The sequence below is a fragment of the Amia ocellicauda genome, chromosome 6 (genome assembly GCF_036373705.1).
Source record: "Amia ocellicauda isolate fAmiCal2 chromosome 6, fAmiCal2.hap1, whole genome shotgun sequence".
Classification (NCBI taxonomy): Eukaryota; Metazoa; Chordata; class Actinopteri; order Amiiformes; family Amiidae; genus Amia; species Amia ocellicauda.
Window position 1 is genome coordinate 18,935,878 of NC_089855.1, and position 18,837 is coordinate 18,954,714.

Genomic DNA, 18,837 nt, shown 5'->3' on the forward strand with positions numbered 1-18,837 from the left:
TTAGAATTAAGAAGTGTCACCAGTCTGCACCGCTCCAATACACCTGTCAGAGTCAGAGTTCTGCCTTGAACAGATTTTGAAGTACAGGAGCGCTGCTCCTTTGCGCTCCAGCAGCATTACACACCTGGTCACCTCTGTAACAATCACATCACCCCTTCTCTCCATAAAATCAAATTTGGACCATACTGGGTGAATGAGTGGACTGGCTTCATGCATGTGCATGTTGCAATGGGTAGAAACAAATCTTTTGCTACAAATCCTAATTCATTTAGTTTAGTATTCAACAGGTGAGATTTGCTGAATCAACGAATGCAGATTTAAACTTCGTCCCAACCTTACAAAAATGTTAAAAAATCCATCTGTATTGAAACTGCCTGTGCTCCTGTTCATCATTCCTTTTGGCCTTAGAAAGAGACATTTTGGATGGCTGATCTCAACTGAATATTAGCCTACCAAACCTTTTGTACCCATCGATAATCTGATCTTCAGAAATGCTCAAAAGGCAACGGTTAGGTTTTTAGTTTCCATGGTAAAATAATTTTAAAACATTGAAACTCAAATACTCAGTGGTTGTTCCATGATAACTTGTTTGTTGTTTCCAGAATGCCTATTTGACATGATACTGCACCTTTACATGTTCGGAGTCATTCAAATATTTTGCACTCACAATGAAGTATGTAATTTGAAGCTCAATTAAGAAAAATAAAATGTATCCAATTATCCATCTTTAATGGATGGAACAACAACAACAAACAAAAAACATTTAATAAAAGCTCAGTGTCACTCTGTGTAAGTGACTGGCCGGGTAGATTTAGAACAAGGGCCGCAAATGGCCACAGGGCCAGGAGTTTGAGACCACTGGCTTAGAAGGTTTGAATATAACAAAGTTTGTCAAATACCATTGCAATATGTTATGTAAGACACCTGAAAACAAAATACTTGACATATAACAAAATGCAGAAATGAAATCATTGCATATGTGAAGGAACACCACAGGCAGCATGTAAACTTTTACAGAAAGGGGAAATGGTGCCAGTCCTGTGGGTAATAGGGGCATTTTGCAGAATCCAGTGTTGCAGAGTCTCACTTGTCTGTCCTTGTGCTCAAGGTGTGAAAAACAACTCTTTCACTGTATTACACCATCCTACAACTGTAAATGTGTAGGACTCAAAGATGATATATTGATTTGGTTTATATGTGAAACACTGAATACACCATTAGACTCATGGCAACCGCTGTGGGGTACCTAGTTGACCTGAAGCTGGACAAGCCTAAAGACAAAACAAGATATTTTGACACCATTTTGACTCGAGACCCTGCTTGCCACTCTCCTTTTGGGGAGGGAGAATAATATTAAACCTATTAAACAAAGCTGTTGAACTCACCTATTAATGTTAGTTTGTGGAAGACAATATTTAGGGTTTGCCGACTCTTTACTGGTATTTAGGTATTTACTGTTTAGCCCGAACACCCCAGAGGTGAAGTTGGAAAACATTATGATCCAATTCCTCTCCTGAAGTGCTTAAATAATAAAGACCTTTCTACTCGTGCTGATCTCTGTTTGTGGCTGCACATATCACCCCTACAAGTGCAAACAGTAGTTATGTCACTGTAGCTTGGGGAAATTCTTAAAGACTAAATTCAACAATTTTTAATCATGAAGTTTTGACTTTGGGCTAGACCAAATAAAAACACAGACCTACCCAATAACCGCAAATTGCAAATTTTGGTCTAGCCCTCAGGCTTATTGTGAAATTAGACGGCACATATAGACTAGTGGTTAGAATGAAAAGAACCACAAATAGAAAATATTAGTTATTTCTTAACTTCTACAGTTGAGGTTTAAATGTAATTTGCAACAAATGTAACAGTTACATATTAAATGTATAGTATATTTATCAAACAAAAAGAAAAAACCTTCAAGTTTAAAATATTTGTTTTATTGAAAGCTATATATAATGTATAAATAACTACTAGCATTGTATCATGTTCATGGTTTCCATTTGGATTATTTATTTATTGTGTGCTTTTTTTAAACTTTAATGTCAGTTATAAAGCACTGACTGACAAAACAAAAACACATATGTGACAATTATAGTCTGAAGGAAAGTCAATGAATGAGCATCTGTCACAAAGACAGCCAAACATCACCCAAGTTAACTGCAACAGTCTGGAAGGTGACAGGCTCACTACATTGCTTTAATCTATCTGGGTCATGAAGAAGAATCATTTTAGGCATGTGGTCATGGAAGCCATCCATAAGAGCAAAGGGGTCAGCCATTTTCTTAAATTATTAGACACCAAAAATGATCTTGAGGTCTGCCAGTGTGAGCTTGGTGAAGGAGTCTCCTGTGCCCGAGAGCACTTTCTTAGCCAACTCCTTCTTCTTCTCCTGAAGAGTAGAGATCTTGTCCTCCACTGTGCCTTCACACACAAACCTTAGGAAGAAAGGAGTCAACTTGTTCAAAAGTAGGCTTAATACAAGATTGGTCTTCAGTAGCACAGGTAAATAGAACCTAGGCATCTCAGACATCAAACAAAACTCCTAAAAACCATGTGAAAGTAATAGAATAACCCATCTTGAGGGAGCTGAACTGATCCTTATGCTAACGTTCATGTATAACCATGATCAAAGCCCACCTGTGTATGGTAACATCCTTCAGCTGACCCACTCTGTATATCCTGTCACAAGCCTGGTCCTCCAGTGCAGGGTTCCTGCCAAAACAAAATCACTTTGCAGATGACTATGTCCACTGCTGCCAGTTCTCTAAAGTATACAGGGCCATTTTCTTCGAGCCAGTCAGTTACTCACCAGTGCATGTCCATTAGGAAGAGATGGTTTCCTCCAACAAGGTTTATGCCAACGCCTCCAGCACACAGGGACACCAGCATCACCTGCCAGTGCCAACATTCATGAGAGAGAAAAAATAAAATCTGTTTTATCAAGGAATATATCTGACAACACAATCAATTCAATAAGATGTGCTGGAACTGCTAGTTATGACCTCCACATAAAGAAAGGTAGATATGTATACATAGACACATACAAGAATCTGCCCGTACCTGTGGCCCTTTTGGGTTGGTGTTGAATTCCTCCACCAGGTCCATCCGCTGCTTAGGATTGACAGAGCCGTCCACTGTGGCGAAGCACAGTCCCATTCGGGTCAGGTGAAGGGCCACAATGCGCAGCATGCTTGTCCACTGGGACACAATCACACTGACGGAAAAGAGCAGCTACAATTAAAGCCTGTCACTGCAGCGTCACAGAGTGTAATGTTAAGATGCCTTCTGTACTGTATGATTGCGTACATATCTGTGGATACAACTTTACAAACAGTGCAAAGGGAGATGTCTTGTGTAGGAACGATTTATTTACATTAATATACCTCATTTCAATTGGCAATAGGGTGAATGTTTACATAAGAGACAGTGATTGAGGGTGGGGATTAATGCATAGTAATTATTTTGTTACTGTTCTGATGTGAATACAAGCAGGATGTATAGTGCATACCTGCATTTATGCAAGTTTCATATTATAATGTAATGTAATATATATACCAAATGTTTACTGACTGCATTGTAATGTTTGTTCATTTACTATAAAGCCTCTCATTCTATTACTATGTAAAAATTTACCTCAACAGGCGACTCCCGATGTACGCAGCTTTGTGTCTCTCGCATTTTATTATTAGGGCATGCACACTGCTTTCACCCATGCATATACGAGCTGGGAAGAGCGCATTCTGGTGGCAGGAGGTGTTAAAACTGACTGATTATTTGGGTATATGCTGCTACTTGGTAAGGTATTTGATACTGTGATTCCATGTATATGCATTTGTTCACTGAATTATTTATTAATAGTTTCAAGTGCAATAACAACTGAACTGTTTTATATTTAAATTAATAATCATGCAACAGTCTAACTGGATCTGATTAATGGTTTAGCTGGGGCAGGAGGTGGATATAGCCACAGCTATAAATGGGTTAGTATGTCTGTAACCAGGGGAGGGGTTTGACTTAAAATGAGACCTAGGTGGAGAGGCTGTTTGGAGTGTATTAGGAAGGTTAAGAACTGTTAATCTGAAACAGCAGGAGAGCTGTTTGATGCCGTTTGATGATTTAGATGTCCGCTACATTTGATGTGCTTGCAATAAAGTAAATTGCCAAAAGGATATGAACTCTAACTTGGGACTTGTCACTTCTTGCTTGAGACCACTATATATGATGTTTTGCAATTTGAGTCCAGAAAGAGACCGGTCCTCAATTTTCAGATTAAATAATTTAATTTGGTTGAAACAATAAAAAGAACATTTAATCTAATCTATCAAGACATGTATTGCAACTCTTTAGCATTTTACAAAAAATATTGGAAATTTGTCTCCCTTACAAAGAAACAAAGTTACCTTTTATGAGTGTCTGAAATCCTTCTAATTTCTTTCAGTGCAGTGAGAATTGCAGAGATCTAAGAAACAACCAAAAGAAAAAAAAATACTTTACAGTCCTTCTTAATATTTTTTATTAAGAAGGAGGCTGGTCATGAACATAGACACAGCTGAAGTAATTTCACTGAAAGTTTGCTATCCAAAAAAAGAACAATAAATTAATGTATAATTTGTCACTAGTATCATAAGAAGGGACTTAAAATTATGTCATAGAAATTAAACACTACAAAGGTCTGCACCTCGTAGATATTGGTTTAAACAAACCACTGCCTGCGACAATGTGCCATTGGTCTGTAGTCTTACCTTTGTGCTCTCCGACGTGTCATCAAAAAGGTCCGACCTGAACTGGCTCCCGTTCAGAGAGACTGTGGACTTGGGATCAGTGCTGGAGGGCTCTGCCAGGGACATGGCACTGAGCTGCTCCTCCAGAGAAAGGGTTATCCCTTCATTCTGCAGGTCTGTGTGATCCAAAACCTACACACAAGGAAAACATACAACAGGTGTATTAATGTTTATCCTCAAGTATAGATTGCTTTACAACAAGATAAATTCCTAAAGCATTTCATATTGAAACCACCCCAAAGTCCATCCATATTCAATAACTGCTACATTCAGTACAGTGTCAGGGTCACCCCAAAGTGTGCAAAAAAACCCAATGGAAACCCCCAAACTTTGATTTTCAGAACAATCCACTGATGCTTTGATGAGTAAAGCTGAATGGAAGTTATCTTAGATGATTGTACAGTCACAGTCAAATCCTGGGTTGGACATGCTTACCTTTTTAAGCAGAGACAGATGGCAGCAGCATTGGCGCAGGCGCAGCAGCAGGGAGAGGATATGTACTGTGCTGGAGGCTGAGGACTGAGATCGACTCTGAGAACCGGAAAGAGCACCGGGCTGGCAAGTCCCAAACTCTTGAGCCACTAAGGAGAAAAAAAAAAGGGGAACAATGACGATACAGCCCACTAGTAGGGCAACACTGATAAACTGATGCTTTAAAGAAATGGGTTGTTACACCTTGGATTAAGAACCAAACTTCAATTGCAAGACAAATGTGCTTAAAAGGTTAATGTCTGACCTTTGTTGAAGGGATTTTTAGTGTTTCCAGTCTGCTTGGACTCTCCACCTTCATGTCTCTGAAGGTAAGACTGCAGGGTTGATCTAGGAGACAAAAGTGAAAAAAGTTTTGAAAACGTCACATATTAGTACAGACAGTGGCTCATGGCACTTTGGAGATATTACAACACCTTTCCATGAATCTTATTCACAAGACAAATACACCTAGACCTTGTGTGAAATTCACAAATGTCAAAACACACCTAATACATACCTGGATTGTGCAAAAAGTACATCATAAACTGACTGTTCATCTTTAGAAAGCTTGACACGATGAATCAGACAACTACGCTCAGGTAAAGAAACCTAAAAAGTCACAAGCAAGAAAAAAAAAAACAAGTTCATTTTAACTTTCCATATAAAGAATGATTGTTGTTAACAAGGAAACTAAAGTTGCTAAATGCATTATTGAAAAACCATGAAGAATAATAAAAAAAAAAAACTTAAAACATGAGCATTTGTCATACACTGGCATCAAATAAGAGGTTTGGAGGTTGACAAACTTCCCAGTTTTATTACAGTGGGTGTTTTACCAGGGGTTTCCCTGTGGAGTCAAGCTGGTCCTTTGTTCTCCTCAGCAGAAGGGTTTTGGTGAGGATGTTCAGCCTCTCTCCTCCCCTCTTGGAGCCATTGTCCACCTGAGTCTTCCACAGCTTGTATTCATCAAAGGGGGAGCACCTGAGAAACCTGCAGGCAACAGAGAAGACGAGTTTTCTTTCTGAACATCTTGGTTGCATTACTGGGGCACAATGATTTGCCTTCTACAGGAGACCATCTCTTCTAAAAAAAAAAAAAAAAAAAAAAAAACACACCACCTAATATGTTCCAGAAGGCAGATCCAAGAACCTGCGTTTCTTTTGTTGTTGTATGCTTTCAATTAAACATTAACTATTCTAACAGATTTGCTTAAGAATCCTGTTTACAGATGAACATTTGCCAAAACCTTGCCCTTCTACTTTCTCTCTGCAGGTGACCAGAGATTGCATAAGCTTTCAACAGGAGTCTCTTACTTCAGCAGAGCGTACATGTCTAGCAGGTTGTTCTGAATCGGAGTGCCCGTCACCACCCAGCGCGCCCCGGCTCGCAGCTTGCACACAGCCATGGAGGTCTGGACACGAGGGTTCTTGATGTTGTGACCTTCGTCCAGCACGATGCGTGACCAGGCCACACGCAAGAGGGGTGGCTGATGGGACCCCTTGACGAGCAGAAGAAAAATTGCACTGGGATGTAAGGGGTTTTACTTTACAGGCGTTTGAGAGTTTTCCTGAGGTGGTGAACTTATTTATAAGAATGTGTTTTGGATAAAAACATTCTTACTATAATGTGTGTTGTATATATGTACATATATGACCAAAAGAATGGCACAGAGAAGGATCATCCTACATAAATCAGGAGAAAACTATAATGAATAAATCTTTAGTATTCGTAACGTCAGTCAGGCAAGGCAGGGAGCATCTCCTCACCACTTTCTCTTCATCCTTTGAAGGCTTCTCTGCCTCTTCCTTCTCCACTGGAATCTCCTTTGACACCAGGGTGTATGTGGTCACCACCACATCATGCTCAGCTAGGCTGGATAAACACAAGGAACTGAATTATAGGATCTGCACAAAAACTAATCAAGTGCGATATGACATATGAAATAAAACCCATAGTTCTTACACTTCTGCATTTCTCTGTCTGTTGGGTCCATGGTACAGATAGACACTCAGTTTGCTACCCTTGACGTGCCTCTCAATTTCCTTCTTCCAGTGGTGAATGAGAGAGGCGGGGCAGATGATCAGAGTGCCCTGGGACACCACGAGAGCGGAATCTAGGAACAAAACAAATCCATACAATTACAACACGTGGTGGAATATGGTAATCAATTAATTTAAATGTCACAAAGAAATATTAGATATCATAGTTTCAGCAAATAAAAATGTTTAAGACATTACTGGGCAAGAAACCATATCAAGGACAGAAATTGCTGATGAGAATGGAGGTTAAGACTCTCAGGTTACACAGTAATACCCGCCAGATATTTTCTTCCACGATATAAGTTGCTATTGATTGCTAGGCTTGACAGTTACCATTTCTGGAAATCCATCCCTCCAGTTTAATGTCTTTTTTATCAGTCTTCTTCTTCTGCGCGAGGATCAGGGCAATCATCGTCAGGGTCTTCCCTAAGCCCATGTCATCAGCTGTGGGTAGGAAGGGAAAGGACACTCAGAAGGGAAACAGCCACCAGCCTTAGGAATCTGACTATATCCTTATACACCACATGTCTAAATATAATGTGTATATGCTTTCAAAAACAGGTTTTTATTATTTTAATATGCATTCATATTATAAGCTGTATTATTATATTTTGTGATAAGGGCATCTGCTAAGAAAAAAATATTATTATTATTATTATTATTATTATAGTTAAATGTAATAATTTATGTCACTTTTCATGAATGCATTATTATGGTTAAGGTTGCTACATTTTCAGTAATTCTGGAATTACTAGTACTGGAATGGATGATATTTACAAATTATAATTACATTTTCTTTTTTTGCACTAGCATTATACTTCAACTTTTGTTGTGTCAAACTGTAGAAGTATAAAAAAGGCATTATGACATAGAACTCTTCAGCATGCAATGCATTAGGTCAGCCATGGGAACCAAATGGTAATGGGACAGAACAATGTTATCACTATCTTAATTGTATAGCACAGTAAGAAGCAAGCCATTCAGATATGTGATCCTACAGAGCAGGGGTTGCAAAACTGTTCATGGAGAACCCCCTGTCCTGCTGGTTTTTGTTCCAAATTAGATATGAATTGCTTAGTTGAATCTTTAATTAAACTAAACATTGAATACATGGCTCAATTATATAATTAAGAGCTCGGCTGGAATAAAAACCAGCAGGGCAGGGGGTCCTCCAGGACTGGTTTTGAATCTCTGCTATAGAGATTCAATACTCCCTTCATTCATGCTCACTATGCTGAGTGACTGGCTGATATTTCCTGTCCAAGTGTGCCACCTACTGAATCACCAAAATCATTTTCTGGAGCACCTGATTATCTGCAGAGGTCTCAACATAAAGAAAACAAACCCTCCTTCAGCCACTTAAGATAAAACACTAATACTTTATCACAAAGAATTAACCTAATGACTATACCTTTTGCTGAAAATGAAAAACTCATTGCATGAGAACACAGTGCACAGTGATCACTTGCACAGCTGAAAATGTCCATCACCCCATTAAGGCTTCCTAAACAAAAAATATTTGCTTAAGGTTTCATTATTATTTTTACCCAGAATTCCTCCACATGGTTTTTGAGTCTCCCGCCACAGAAGCCACGCCAGGGCCTGCCTCTGATGAGGCATTAAGCGGACCTGATCAAACACAAAGATTAATATTTGATTAACGAGGCAGAAGGTTTGTTCAGCAGTCTGCAAAGAAAGAGAATGACCCTTTTCTGAGTAACGCTCAACTACATTACGACTTAGCCCCGTTCTACCAGGCATGAAAACAAACTGTATTTGCTGAACAGCTCAGTTAAAAAACACTACAGCTACAATAAAACTGGATATCCTGCTATAGATTTAAAAAGGACCAACCGTATTATGAGAACACACAGTTGTAATAGTCTATTCCCACCAGGCTTGGCAAACCTGTACCTCAGGTAATTCTCTTGGGAACAGGCTAGATATTGAACACTGAAACAGTCATTTATACAGGCCCCAGTATGAGAGTTTACAGAAACTGTGTGACAGAGACCTCCACAATATAATAAACATCACGTGCCTTGAGCCCCTTTGGGTCCTCGACCTCTTTCTCTGTGGCGGGGCAGGACTCCAGAGACTTGTGCAGATGGTCGATGGCGTCTGCTGTGGCGTTGCGGACCACCAGGAGTCTGTCTTCGGTCATGCGGCCGCCGTACAGGGCATTCTGCTGTGAGTTCACTGGGGAGACAGCAACCACCCTTTAGATAATCCTTATGAACTAAACACTATCATTTGTTACCATGGATGAATAGATTGTTCAAAATCTTTCCTGCATAGAATGTAATTTGGAGCTCTTAATACAAAAAATAAATCCTGTCTGCCATACTTTACAGCCTCAGGAGATCTTATGGTTGCTTCATTAAAAATATAAAATGAAAGACTAAATTCTCCCAAAATGAACGAATTAAATGACATGCTAGAGGGGAGTGGGGGGGAAACACAAACTACGGCAATACCCTGCTGAATGTGATGTATTTTCTAATATACCCTGTGTGTCTTGCGAGACTGTATCATGTTGAGATGGTAAAGTTATGCGACACAAACAGAGTTTTGAAGGAAAAGAGAAAATCTTGCAGAGGAAGCCAGCTCTGTCTCTGAACTGTCTTTCCCCACTTCATCTTTAACAGAAACATACATACCTCCATACATCTGGATGTATCCCTGACTGGAGGAAGGGCCGCTGTGAAAGTTTAGCCCCAGGTTGCTGGGCTGGGACTCTGGATGAAGCACAGGCCCAGGCAGCAGAATGGTACCCTTGGACCGGGCGAATGGGTTATACTGGCTGGGAGCAGGCACCCGATTACCCTCTTCACTGCCCGATGCATCTTAGGAGGGGGGGAATAAAACCTGTATATATTATAAACCTATACACATACATACATACATACATACATACTTACATATTTACATACACTCACACCTTGTAAAAATAAAGGAACAAGTAACTAACTTCCTACCACTTCCAACATATAAAAAAGGCAGCAATTACATGTGAAAGATTGAAAGCATTGGAACCATACAGGAAGATATTTAACTTATGTTCCTATCTTCAATCCCACACACAAATGGAGCAGTAAGCTGAAATTAACAGATATAATGCTCTCACCCTGCTTGTTGCCTTCACTCTCAGGGGCCACAGAGAGGCTCAGAGATTCCAGAGCGTCTTCCAAGTCCTTTACCTGATTCAGCAGCCTCTGACCCTTGTCAGGGAGCATCGAAATATTCACAGAAGACAGTGTGGCCTGCCGAAACACAAAGGCATTGTGATGGACAGCTAGTGCACCTGCATGTGACACTGGACCACAGGCAAGTGCACATAGACAGCACATCAGCCAAGGATGGAATATATTTATTTTTGATTAGTATAACAATTCTGCAACTCAAAAGCATAGGATTTGTAAAGCAATTTCTAAATAAATGTACTTTTGAATGATCTACATCAATGACTATTTTGTTGTGTGCAATCCATAAATAAACCTGCATCACAATTTCACAACATTCAACCTCTGATTGCTGTGTGATACGGTGTATTTTCAGGCATTTGAATCGTAATCTTTCTGGACACAAGCACTTTGCATGTACACACCTTCTTCTGTTTGAGCTGAGCGGAGAGCTCGCTGTGCAGAGCCCTGGAGTCTGGAGGCCTAGGCTGCAAGCGGGGTGCGGACTGGAAGCCGGCGAAAGCAGTTAAAGTCTTCTGCACAGGGGCCACTGGAGAGGGCCGCTTGTTTCCAGGCTGTACAGATACCAGCAACACCTCATCGTTGTCATCAGCCTTCTCCACCACCTTCTCCTCAGCCGGCTTTACCGTGGCCGTGGCCTGCCCTGCGCAGGGTTTACCGTTAGAACAGTCTTCCACAGGCTTTCCTTGCAGTCTCCCAGCCTCTTCCTGCTGAACTCCTTTGGTCCTTGGAGACTCTTTGCTGATAATGCCTTTAACCTCTGAAGTACAGATTTCCCCTTTCCTTTCATCCTCACTGGTTCCTCCCTGTTGTGAAGCCAGCTCCTTCCTCACTGACGCACTTTTGCAACCTTTATCCTGATCGGATTTGCGTTCTTTCTTTGATGAATCTTTGAGTCTTTGGGTTTCACTATCCTGGCTACTACTCTTTACTTCAGTCAAGTGCTTGGGCTGTCTTTCTCTGTCCTGGTTCTGCTGAGCTGCAAGATTTAAGTGCATGTTTGGTTTCTCAGATTTATCGGTTCTGTTTCTGTCCCCAGTGGTAGAGGTTTTCTCTTTCTTTAAGTGCTCTCCTTGACGTTCAATCCCACTTGCAGTTTTATTCTCAACTCCTACATTTTCTTTTGAAGTTTTGGAGCAGTTCTGAGCCTCATCAGATGACCTAGACTTTATCTTCATGCCTGCTGGCAGCTGTTTTGCCCTCCTTACTTCACTGGATTGGGTGCTGGAGCCATTTTCCTTGTCACCCTCTCCACTCACACTGCCACATTCACGCAGCACTTTCCAGTCTGAGGGCTTCTCGGGCTTGTTCTGGGCCTTGAATGGGTTTCTCTCTTGAGGATGCTGGGTGAATTCTGCTTTGGAGGGGTGTCGACTCTTTTCCTCCTTTTTCTGCTACAAATGAAGCAGAACTTTAATCAAAAAGTGAATTTTTTTTTTTTTACATTAATACACATGTATTCTGTGTGAAGTTAATATATTACTTTGTTTTGACTGTCATTTGAGCAAACCAAAAGTTGCCTACCTGCCATGGCACATTCCCACACCACTTCTTCCCATCGGCCTTTCCCGTAACACAACGAAAGAATAACCTGCAACCCAAACACCAGGACAATCAGGCATCGAGCATCGAACCATCAAATCTTCAAATACACAAACCTAACTTCTGCACAAGAACAGCGAAACACAAATTATATGGCATCTATTACCACATGCTGTTGATAAAACATTTTTCAAAGTCATATACTGGTCTTATAACATTAAATCAACACGATGCCTCACATACTCAATCTTTGGGGAATATCCTGAATCTATGGTGTTATGGTTGGACCACACAAACCTGTAGCACTGCTGGTCTTCATGTTTCACAAGGGCCTGGAGCTCAACTAAAGAATCCTCATGATGCAGGCAGTGCGATGGAGGGATGCTTTGATGAAAACAAAAACCAACAATAGAAATATTATAAAAACAAAACAGTTTCCTTTTCCAAGAACACTGTCTTGCTCACTGCTACATTTACATATGTGTGTATACAGATAGATCCACTGAAATACGCAGAATACACCGATACTGATTTTACAAGTCATGCCTTGGGTCTGTACAGTCGAGAGATTAGTCACTCAATCCAGGCTAGTAAAGCATGTCGCATTCATGTACCGCAGATTTCCGCAGATCTGCGCAGATCTACACAATCCCACCGATCCCATTGGTGGAGAACTGCGGAAATCTGCAGTACAAGCAGGCGAGCGTGGTTTGATTTACTTGACAGTTCACTCGCACTGTCTTGATGTTTTAAATAGTTAATACATTACAAGCCACAATGAATACACTACAGGCTCCAAAAACCCGGTGGTGATAAAACACATACTCTGCAGGTTTGTTAAAGTCACACGATTCTCCATGTTTTGCTCTGCAGAGATAAAAGCTTTTCCCTTTGTTCGGTCCCTCTCTGACACCGGTCTTCAGCAAGCATGTGTTGCCTAAAAATCAAAGCACAACACAGAGCAGTCATTTAACAATTAAAATGCTGTATATTTTTGTTTACGGTCACCTACGTGGGCTATGCTCTATTTTATTATGACGTATACGAAAAGATAGTATCCTCCAAAAACACCAGCTCACAAAAATGTCTTCACCCTCAAATCTGATGCAATTCAGCTTTCTTTCTGTTTTTGTGCCAAAACTCATCCCTTACTTGGAAGAGCAGTTTCAAATTCAATGAGGATTTATACTGCGGCTGCTCATTTTTATTGACAGTTTTAAATACTACTGATACTCCTAAACCCTAAATGATAAAAGTATAAATAAGATTGCTTACCGTGTCTATCACAAATTACTTTTTCCATTGTTGTTTATTTTCCATAATGATTACCACTTCTACTGTGCTACATGCATCCGGACAGTCCTATAAGCACTGCGCAGGCGCGATGTAATTCGAAAAAATTACTTTATCCAATCGGAAGAGACATTTGAACCCGATGGGCGGAATAGGAAAACACCAATCACATGTGTCCGTTGTTTGAAGAGCGTCCGAGTTATCCAATACAATATATCTGTACATAAAATAAATAGGATGACCAAAGCTATGGTTATGTATATTGAAGTTTGTAGTCTACTTATATAATCCCTATTCAATGATCAGTCATTATTCTTGCATGTAGCAGTGTGGTAGAGTTTAATAACTCATTCCTGTTCTCCTCTAACCCCCTCCCTTTAGCACACCCAGGACTGCACTGCATCATGTCTGCACTTGTTACCTCTTTGAACTAGGATACATGCTTTGTTAATTGTACTGCTGCACTTCTGTAACTATTCAATTGTACTGATAATTGTATTGATATATTATTGCACTGTTGTATTGCTTTTGTAAACTTTTTAAGGGTGTCTATCAGTGATAAAAAGTATTAGTAGAAATTAGGTTAGTATGCAAGTAATAGTAGGGTATGTGACAGTATGTAGGTTGATAGCATTAGTATAAAAGCAGGTATTCCTGTACATATAGGCCTATTGTAGATGCCATGTTGGAAAAAGTGTCATACATGCCCAAAACATGTCATACAGGAACAAAACGTATTGTTGCAGCATCTGTCAGAGAAATGGTTGCTGTACAGAGAGGCTGCAAACAGCAATTCCCGAGGAGGGTGCAGGGCATGCTGGGATTGGCCTGTCAGACCTTTCTGTGCACGCTGCCACACAATTGGGTGAGTGGCGAACTGTGTAAGTAGTTAATAATGGGAACATGATGTGTATATTTGCTGTCCTGTGTATCCAGACACAGCTAAAGCCTATCACAGCCTCTCTGCCTCTCCACATTCATTTTTTAAATATTAATAATAATAATAATGACAGTTCTCTCAAAGGATCTTTATTATTATCCAAATATATCTTTGCCTGCTAATATACTGTATATGTGAAACTAAGTATTAGACTCCATAGAAACCATTGTGATGATGGTGCAGATAATTCTACAGGCTGTGAATCACATTACATTAATCTTCAGACCCAAGCATTACCTCGCCAGCTTCACACACAGCTCTGGGCATCATTAGGTGAGTTTCTTAATGAGAGTGAAAGGAGAAATGTTAATTTACAGAAAATCAGTGATGTGTTCTTTTTTTAAATTAACAGCTCCAGGTTATTATTCTATCAAATTGAAAGCCTTTCCCTAAATCTTATAGTGTTGTTTAATTAACATTTTGGAAATTTAGAAGTAAAAAAATAGTCACTGCAAGCATAATGTGTAACAGGACATTAGGTTTCCCTTACTATTACCGTTTTTATAAGAAGCCACAAGACCCTATTAGAGGTTACTACATAATACATGATTAGCACAGTTTCAATCAAATCTGTATTTGGCCATTTCACAGCAATTATGAAAGTATTGCATACGCAAAATGTTAACTGCACATTAAAAATACAGTTACTATCTATCCAAAAGACTTTATATTCTATTTTGAAAACACATAGAATACATGCATATTTAGTAATAATAGGTCAACAAAACCATTTCACTCTTTTACTAGAACTCCAATACTTAATCAATACAACCCCCAAATTGGAAACACCGCACAAATGAGGCTGAAACAGTATTCTACAAGCAACACTGAAAATGCCAGTTTAGTCTGACTTGAAATGAGCAAGAACGTACTTATCCCCAGCTCAGGCTATAAATCCCACTCAAGAGATGTTCACAGCTGAAATAAGACAGCCACCCCGACCTATTAGTGCAGGGTGCTGAGCAGACTGTTGGAGGGGATGACTAAGCAAATCAGTTAAAAGCTGATCAGAGCAGGGCAAGACCTTTTTTCACACAGACTACAGCCCTTCACATCTCGTTCGGTTATGATGTCACTGAATGTAAATTAAGTAGTTCTGTTCTGAAACGCTGTAGAAATAAACCTGTCATTACCTATATTTTTATCTGTACTCATATTCTTTTAACATTTCATAGACAACTCAGGGTTAGATCCCAGTTCTTGAATTATGGTCAGTACAATTTCCATACACCTCTTCCACTTATAAATACAAGACAGATTGTGAAAATTCTGCAATAATCAATGGATTGTAAACCCCAGATGACAGATAACTATCTAATATTTCTACATAAATATAAAATCCCAGCTTCATCTGAGAACATCTTTATGTTTAGTTTTGTTTCTTTTCAACGTGGCTGATATTTGGAGGTGACAGCACCAAACAAAATGTCATCTTTCATTTGTAAAACATAAATACATGAATAAATAAATCCCAATTTAGTTGTCTCATCATACAATACAGTTTTTCTAAAGTGCCAAATGAGAACCAGCTTATTAAAACCTGTTTAAAGACAGATATTTTGTAATGCTTTTACCAGATCAACTTTTCAGGTGTTTTTAATGCAGCTGAAGAAGTTTCGATTTTGTGGTGGCTCAGGGCATTGACAAATAAAGTTGTTTAATATAAAAGATGTGTTTTGGCTGTTTCATAACGCAATGAGGGAAAACAAACACAAGCAAACAAACAAACTGCTGCATTAATGCTCATCCTCTCATGAGCTGATGTGGATGTAGCAGGTAAAATAAAGGGTCGTCTGTGGAGCAAGAAAGGCATGGTTACTGCATTCAGGTGGGCCATGCTACATGCCTATGGGAACCACATAAAAGTAGAGGCAAACAGGGTGTGTGTGGATCGAGGGTGCATCAATACATGTCTTATGAAATTAGTTCATATGCCTACCACAGGGATTTCAACATATAGTGATTTTCTTACTGGTTGCCTACATCTGCTGGAGGCCAGAATCTTCTGAGCGTAAGCACTGGATATGAATCTCATACGAAGAATACCCCCTGCAAAACAAAACTCAAAAGATGCATGTCTCTGCCTTGAAGGAGTTTGGTTTAATAATGCAGTATATATCTGCTGGACCATTGCTGTACTTACAAATTCATGTGAAGATATGACTTATATGGAAAAAATTAAGAGACCACTTAACATTGATTTCTGAACTTGGGGTGGTCTCTTAATTTTTTCCATAGCTATATATATATATATATATATATTTACATACACATATACACACTCGCATGTATTGTGTACTGTAAACCTAAGTTATAATATGAACAAGGATTTCATGTGAGGACTGAGAGAGAGGATTAGGTTAAAATACTGTCCTGAAGGTGGAGCTGTTCTAAAGCTAAAACAATCTCTGGGCTTTGCTGAAACATACTGTATTTTTACATATTCATAATGTTTCAGATGAAAGAAAAACTTTCTTATAATAATAATAATAATAATAATAATAATAATAATAATAATAATAATAATAAAGTATTTATGCCAGTATTCCAATACTTTTTTTTTTTTGTAAATTTTATAAAACAATACAATATAAGTCTCATACAGTTCAGCATATGATAAGAAAGTCTCACCTAACACTATGGAGTGATGAGCTACTAGTATTCATCATGCCATTTCTGAAATTCCTGGCTCCAGATAGCAGGCCCCTGAGAGATTACAAGGTTTCAGTGGTACGCAGTGAAGTTTCACGGCAACAAAGCTGAGCTAGACTAGAAGATCTGCTTTAGGAACGTCTGAGCCCGAAGTCAAACACTGGCCTTCTTTCATCTCCACAGGCTGAAGGCTAGCTGAGGTCTCACTGAGGGAGATGCCTGATGTAATATGAATGAAACTCAAATGGCTATGGAAGCCCACTTTGATTTAGGGCAGTTATCACAGAGGAAACCATAGTGCAGCAGGCGTCCATGCTCATCTGCTACCAAAGTGTGCATTTTCACACACACAGACACAAACACACACACACACACACATGCACACACACAGGCAGTGTTATATTAATCAAATAAGAGATTCCCTGTGTGCCGTTTTTTTCCACTGAGTTAATTAGCATAGCAATGGACAGGTCCTTCCAATTAAAGGCAGCAAGTGATGTGTTTGCTTTTTCTGACTGCCAGATTGAGACAGCAATTTCCAATCTATAGACTCTTGTGATTTATGAAGAGGGATGACAATTACTTATTTTTCACTTGACAAGCTGTATCTTGCTCTGACACTTAACAAGCATTAAACAAGTGTCACTATTATTAGCATGCATCCCAGACTCAAATCTGATTTACAAATACATTAGACCTAGCAATATGTGCCTTGCTATGGTTGCAGTAATGTATATAGCTGTATAATCCTCATCTCTAGTTTACTCTTTTTGAATCAAGATACCAGACCTAAGATGTCTTTTAACCCTTCAAAACCCAGTAGGAATGCTGATAAACTGGACTGCTCTATACTGTGACACTGTGTGGTGGACACGGCGCTTGGGACTCTACAGGTGGGGTGGAAACAGCAACACAGAGGCAGGGAAGAACGGTGCAAGGAGGTGATTTGTTGTACAGTGAAGTGGGCCAACCAGAAGATTTACAAAAACCAAACAACACCCAAACTCCTTGTATGAGTCTAACTAAACTGGTGGCAGGTCCTTCTCTAAACTGAATAAACAAAGCCAAACAGATCATCTAGTACCATAGATGGATATATATGTGTGTATATAAAGAGAGATCTTCACCATTCTGTCATTAGTTATTTTCAGACCAAATTCAATATTAGCTAATGATATCTAGTCTATATTTCATGCAGTTGTGCCCAATCATAAATTGAAAGGTTCCCTACCGTCAACCTATGGGCACCATTGTGAGCATCTCTCTCGAACCGGTGTTAGAGACTGATAAAACAAACTTTGAAATAACTAACCAGTACTATCATATAAAGTTAGGGTTGGAGTAACAGTATTGAACATTAAGAGTAAGCTTCATCAACCTTCATAGGATATTGCCACTGTTTTTTTATGCTTTTTATATATCTAGACATATCTAGCATAGTCCGTGTACCTGTGTTTTATAATAAAGAGTAGTTTGTATCTGTTTGTGTCTGATCTATTCTAATGAATCAAGCTCTATTGGCCAAACATCTTAAAAGAGTTATTTAATTGGGGAAATCCAACTCTATAAAAGCACTACATCAGTGACCTTTTTGCCTGAAGACTTTTCTCTTTCATACTATGTAATACATGTTTCAGCAGAGAAACCTCTTCAAGAAAAATAAAACAACTGCCAAGTGTGAATGTCAGATGTAGAGATACTGTATTTGTTTGTGAAGTACTTATTTACAATCCCAAAGCACCGTGGAGATAATTATAGCTATGAAAATACGTACACATACAGAAGAATTTAGCAGGCAGTAAACAAACACACTTTGATCTCATCTTTGAAAGTGTTAATCTGTGAATCTTTGATAGAAGAAAATGCTCTAAAAGTGCTCAACAATGCCTCCAGCAGTGGTGCCATATGAAAAT

General features: G+C 39.3%; 1 protein-coding gene across 3 annotated transcripts; it reads right to left on the bottom strand.

Annotated features, from left to right (window-relative positions):
* Positions 1 to 1,918: 1,918 nt before the first annotated feature.
* On the bottom strand, positions 1,919 to 13,426 carry ttf2 (transcription termination factor, RNA polymerase II). 3 transcript variants are annotated; one of them, XM_066706524.1, is made up of 23 exons: positions 13,315 to 13,426; positions 12,865 to 12,976; positions 12,337 to 12,423; positions 12,022 to 12,088; positions 10,902 to 11,888; positions 10,422 to 10,557; positions 9,955 to 10,140; positions 9,336 to 9,493; positions 8,842 to 8,923; positions 7,628 to 7,738; positions 7,218 to 7,368; positions 7,022 to 7,127; positions 6,569 to 6,753; positions 6,092 to 6,245; positions 5,773 to 5,864; positions 5,521 to 5,603; positions 5,220 to 5,365; positions 4,746 to 4,916; positions 4,404 to 4,462; positions 3,064 to 3,217; positions 2,813 to 2,895; positions 2,641 to 2,715; positions 1,919 to 2,438 (listed from the first exon to the last, which is right to left on the bottom strand). In XM_066706524.1, the coding sequence occupies exons 1-23, from the start codon at positions 13,340 to 13,342 to the stop codon at positions 2,294 to 2,296; spliced, it is 3,558 nt and encodes a 1,185-aa protein (XP_066562621.1). In that variant the 5' UTR covers positions 13,343 to 13,426; the 3' UTR covers positions 1,919 to 2,293. The 3 variants fall into 3 exon arrangements, with proteins under 3 accessions (XP_066562621.1, XP_066562620.1, XP_066562622.1); XM_066706523.1 differs by having other exon boundaries at positions 10,902 to 11,891; XM_066706525.1 differs by having other exon boundaries at positions 2,302 to 2,438; positions 2,641 to 2,732; positions 10,902 to 11,891.
* Positions 13,427 to 18,837: the final 5,411 nt, after the last annotated feature.